The sequence below is a fragment of the Cynara cardunculus genome (genome assembly GCF_001531365.2).
Source record: "Cynara cardunculus var. scolymus isolate 2C chromosome LG 16, CcrdV1, whole genome shotgun sequence".
Lineage (NCBI taxonomy): Eukaryota > Viridiplantae > Streptophyta > Magnoliopsida > Asterales > Asteraceae > Cynara > Cynara cardunculus.
The window spans coordinates 2,389,279-2,394,919 of NC_037543.1; the positions used below are offsets into that span (position 1 = coordinate 2,389,279).

General features: G+C 28.8%; 1 protein-coding gene across 1 annotated transcript; it reads left to right on the forward strand.

Moving 5' to 3' along the window:
• Positions 1–257: 257 nt before the first annotated feature.
• LOC112529579 lies at positions 258–701 on the forward strand. Its single transcript, XM_025140903.1, has one exon. It carries the CDS (start codon positions 258–260, stop codon positions 699–701), a length of 444 nt encoding a protein of 147 aa, XP_024996671.1.
• The last annotated feature ends 4,940 nt before the right edge of the window (positions 702–5,641 follow it).

The window sequence follows — 5,641 nt, forward strand, 5'->3', positions numbered from 1 at the left end:
TCTATATATATACCCTTCTCTCTCTCTATATATATATATAATTCTCTCTCTCTCTCTATATATATAACCCTTTGTCAACCCGGACTCCTTTGAATATAAGTAGATAATTCTCTCTCTCTCTCTCTATATATATATACACACACATATCTCTCTCTCTCTACATATATATACATATTTGTCTCTCTCTCTCTCTCTATACCCTTCTCTCTGTATATATATATATATATATATGTATATCTCAGTGAAGTTGACAAAAAATGGAAAAGCTGGAAAAAGAAGAGGTGAAACGTGAAGTGTGGGACTGTGGCAGCTCTCTTTACGATTCATTTGAACTCAAATCTCTACAACACCAACTTCACTCTGCAATCTCCGGCAGAAGCATGTCAATGCCCCACCTCTCCCACCACCATCAACCACCCTTCAACCACCACAAACCACCCAAGAAACACTACTCCAAAATCTCCATCAGGTCACTTCACAAACTCCTCCGATCAGTTTTCCGGCCTAAACAAAACCACACCAATACCTCCTCCACCTCAACTTTCTACGTCTACGATACTTCCACTGCACTGTCTACCATCCCGGAGCTGCCGGAAACGTTGCCGGAGTTTGATGGGGTTTCGCCGGAGATCAAATCTTTGGTTACAAGAACACAGTCTGATCGGTTGATGTCCGCTTCTCTTGGTATATCATGTGTTTGACAGTTTTACTGAAGTTTTTTTAATTAATTTTCTAATTAATTTTATGTTAATTATATAGTAGTATAATTTTATATATATATATATATATATATATAATTTTAATGATCTAAAGTTATATGGTGATAATTTTGTGATTATTGAGAACTCTCGTGGTGTTTATAAATGTTTAGATTGTTAGATTGTAGATCTAATCCAATAATTGAGAATTGATCTTACGGGTTTTACGAAAAACTTTTGGCTTCACATGATTCCAAGTATATATATAATATATTCAAATTTTATTCCATTTTTAGATTAAATTTTGATGTAACTATTACACTTGGCTCATCTCAATGTTTTTGTAAATCATGTTATACCTCTAATAAAAGAGCAAATTACATGAAAAAATAACGTACTTTAATTTGATTCTTATTTTATATAACGTACTTTCAAACTTCCATTTTAGTACCTAAGATGTAAAATTTTAAACATTTAAGTACTCGAGTAACCGGTTATCATGTTGATTTGGCGAGTGATATGGTATCCAACTCAATATTATTTGCTAACGTGGTTAGTGACATGAATTTTTTTAATCTAAAATTAGTTTCGACCGGTTACCCATGTACTTAAATGTTTAGAACTTTACATCTTAGATACCAAAATGAAAGTTTTGAAAGTACGTTATCTAAAATATGAATATTTTTTTATTCATTTAGCCCCTAATAAAACAATAAATCGTTTGAACTGAGTAATAAATAAAATAAAATAAAATATAAAATTTAATATCATATTAAAAAATTTAGCAATTTAAAACAATAAATATCTTATAACGACAACAACATCAAAAGAGTCTGATTTTGAAAAAATTAGATAGATCTTCACTGAGGTAGTTTCATAAGTCATATTATATAAGTGCTGACCTCAAGCGCAAGTAAGGGGCGGTTTACCAAATGCTCACCCGAGTAAGCGCTTACCAAATCACATTACATTATCGGATGAATATGGTAAGGACTAATAATCTTACCTAGTAAGAGCAAGACAAAGACCAAAAGTCTTACCCGGTAAGTGAGGGAAACGACTCTTACCACGGTAAGTGCTTACCGGGTAAATTATTGCATACAATGCCGTTTTGATGGACTAAAATCTTACCCGTTAAGTAAATGATAGTGTTAATTTTTATCGGTAAACACTTACCGGGTAAGTGTTTGATAAACGGCCTCTAAAATTGGCCCCCAAAATTTTGGAGACCCTGTTCAAAAACCAAGATTTAACATGCTAATAGACAGTATTGCTTGTACTGTTGATTGTAGAAGAAAACTGTATTATAAATTATAAACTAGCTTTTCTATGCGAAACATCAATGATTGTCGTTAATAAAATCGAATTCGTTTTTCAGTTTTTGTCTTATTTCTAAATGAATTATCTCGTCAAATACGCGATATAACTCCAACGACAAAGATCATAAAGAAGTTGTCATTTGAATCCAAACAAAGTATAATATTTCCAAGGACAAAAACCGAGAAGGATTGGTCCTTTGAGAACCAAAACACGGGTTCGGGCCAGTTCTTTAGTTCACGACCGTTTTAGGAAAAAACTGAACGGATCCGGTGAAAACCCCTTGTAAATGTCGGTTTTAGAATTGGGTGCGAGTGATTATTACTCAATTTTTTTTTCTTGTTTTTGTAAAAAAATAAGAACAACAATCAACGACTATCAAGTCTGGATCATGAAAATTGAGTTAATAAACGGTCCTTAATTGACAAATTGCATGAAAGAGTAACGTACTTTGATTTGATTCATATTTTGCGTAACGTACTTTCAAAACTTTCATTTTGGTACCTAAGATGTAAAGTTTTAAACATTTAAGTACCCGAATAATCGTTGAACCATTAACCGGTTATCATGTTGATGTGACGAGTGATGTGGTATCCAACTCAATATTATTTGAATACGTGGTTAGTGACATGAACTTTTTAAAATCCAAAACTAGTTTTTTTTTTAATCTAAAATTAGTCTTTAACCGTTACTTGGGTACTTAAATGTTTAAAACTTTACATCTTAGGTATCAAAATAGAAGTTTTAAAAAAACGTTATCCAAAATAAAAATCAAGTTAAAATACATTATTTTTTCTAGTTAGATAATTCTATAAATTATTAAAAATACATTTACAAACGAAGGATGAAACATTTATTCAGACGACTTTATACGAATGTCTTAAAAAATAAGATTTCATTAATAAAAAATTCATGCATGGTGGTGACTGAAATAAAAACTTAATTAATATATAATAATTATAATAATATTAATTAATAAATAATAATAATAATAATGGACATTGATGCATGACATGGATCATTCATGCACGTCTCCATTAAAATACAAAAATTCAGAATGGTTTGGTATAAATTTATTAAGTAGTTAAAATGATTAAGTGACTCTCATGATATAATATAAAATAAGATATGATTATCTGGTATTTGTTTACAATGAAATTAAGATGTTGAATGGTTAAAAGAGACATATGATATAAAACCATTCAGATGATTTTGGAACCATTAAGAGACATATTATTTTTTCGCTGAATAAGATTCATCTCTTAACGATTCGAAGGCTGCCTCTTAGTGAAACTATTAAGATGTAAACAAACAACCCCTTACCACCCACAAGTTTGTTTCTGAAACAATTATTATTTGGCTCGAAGTTGTGGTTTGCTTGTTGTTTTCACGTCCGCTTTGCGTCATTGTATTGCTTCCATTTTTTAACGTTTGAGGTTCCAAAAAGCAAGTTATTTCGAGGCTTCAAAAGTTGTTTGCATCATCGTTTACCTCTTGTCTTTTGTAGTTCAAGTTCCCTAAAAGCGTTTGTCTGGAGGTCTGTCTATAGTAACCCGCATCACTGTTTACAGAGCGGAACACAAATGGACTGGATCAGCAATAGTGGAGAGGCCTAAAAGAATTTTATACTTAAAACCTTAATGAACTGGAGATGCTTCACTTTATCGGGGGGAAAAACCGGGGGCCAAGGCCCCTATGGCCATCCTCCCCGACTGTTTTGGCTTTGACTAGATTCAAGGCTTTTCCTTTATTTTCAGTGTCGTTTTTCTGGCTATGTTGACCCAAGATGTCTCTTTCTGTGTTACATGTTTTCTATTTTATTATGCTTTTTTAGCATCTTATAGAAAGTTTATTGTTTAAGCTGTTATCGTTTTTTATTTGTTAACATACTTGAGTTGGCATTTCGTAGAAAAATGTTAATATAGATTTAGAAATCTTTATAAAACAATTTTGATGACTTATGAACTGTTCGGTTGCTTTTCTATTAAGTCATGTATGAATAAAGTCGTCTATGTTGATTAATCTGTATATATAGATTGAGAAAACAGTTCCTTCATAGATGGAATGAACGTGTTTTTACTATGGAGCGGTAAGATTGAAAAAAAAAACTTGGCTTTTTGTATAAAGCTCTCCCTAAAAGTTTACTGGAAAAAAAAAACTGGAAGAGTGCTTTTAATATATGCGATTACACAAGAAAATGAGGTTTTGGTTTTTTATTTTTTCAAAACAGATTCTTTATATGGTTATCTAAAATAGAGAAAACTATTAGAGATTTGTCTAAAACCTGATGTGTGGAGAGAGAAATTATTTTTTCGTTCATTTCTGCCGATAAGATTTAATCATTATTATTTTATATTAATTAATTAATTATTTTTTAAAAGGTATATTGAGATGATAAATTTATATAATATAATAAATGTTTAAATATACAAAATACAGTATATACAAAATACAGTATCTGTTAGACTGTAAATTTTTGTAGAGATTTTAACTGTTAGATTGTTTATTTTAGAGTAAACTCTAATTTTGGTCTATGAGGTTTAATGAAATATTTGAAAGTGGTACCTAAATTTTGATAAGTCTAGAAATTGTTCTTGCGGTTTTCATTTTGCTCTGAAAAATGGTCCCTGGTCACTAACTCTGTTAACAATCTTCGTTAAAGTGAAGAACAGTTTAGTCTTTTTATCTATTTTCTTTAAATATCTTTAAAAAAATATAATATATAATTTATTAAATTATATATATATTTTTATATTTATATATTGTTTATTTATTTATTATCACTAGAAGAGTACTCTTGTAATGCAGCGAGACACATCTCGATTTTAATGTTTTATTTTATTATTTGTCACTGTCGATATTATAATACGATTTTATGTGTTTTTAAGAAAACAATAATGATTTTATTTTTGAATAAAATATAAATTTGAAGATATCATAAAAATTTGAAAAAAAAATGTATCAATGTTAATATCAAATCAACTATTTAAAAGTTCTCATTTTTTATGTAATTTTTCTTTAATTTATTTTTTTATTATAATTTAATTTAGATTTAATAACGAACTAATTTATTTTTGGTTTAATAATATAACATTTTATAAAGATAATAATTAMGTATTCTGTTAGAATTCAACGATTATCCTAATTATATTTTAAATTTTTTATATTTAAAATAAGATGTTTATCCAATATTTGATTATGTTTATCTACAGTTAGTTACACAAATTCAAATATGAAGCTTTAATAAATTGTACTTATGCACAATTTACTTGTACTCTTAAATTTTAAGTAACATGCATCAATAAACAGTACTTCGTGTATAAAAAGTAAGTTTTAAGAGTTTTTGTCAAATGCTTTATAATATATATATATATATATATATATATACATATATTTTATTAATATATAAATTTAAGACGGGAATATCTATACTATATTATAAAGCATTTGGCTAAAACTCTTAAAAACTCTTAAAACTCTTAAAAACTCTTAAAACTCTTAAAAACTCTTAAAACTCTTAAATCCGTTCATCTCTATCCGATTTCATCCCATATCTGAATTCGTGTAACTAACTGCAGATAAACACAATCAAATACAGGATAAACATCTCATTTTAAATATAAATA

What these genes read in the sequence shown, in the direction of transcription:
- LOC112529579 (XM_025140903.1), top strand. Translation starts at nt 258, where the DNA reads ATGGAAAAGCTGGAAAAAGAAGAGGTGAAACGTGAAGTGTGGGACTGT.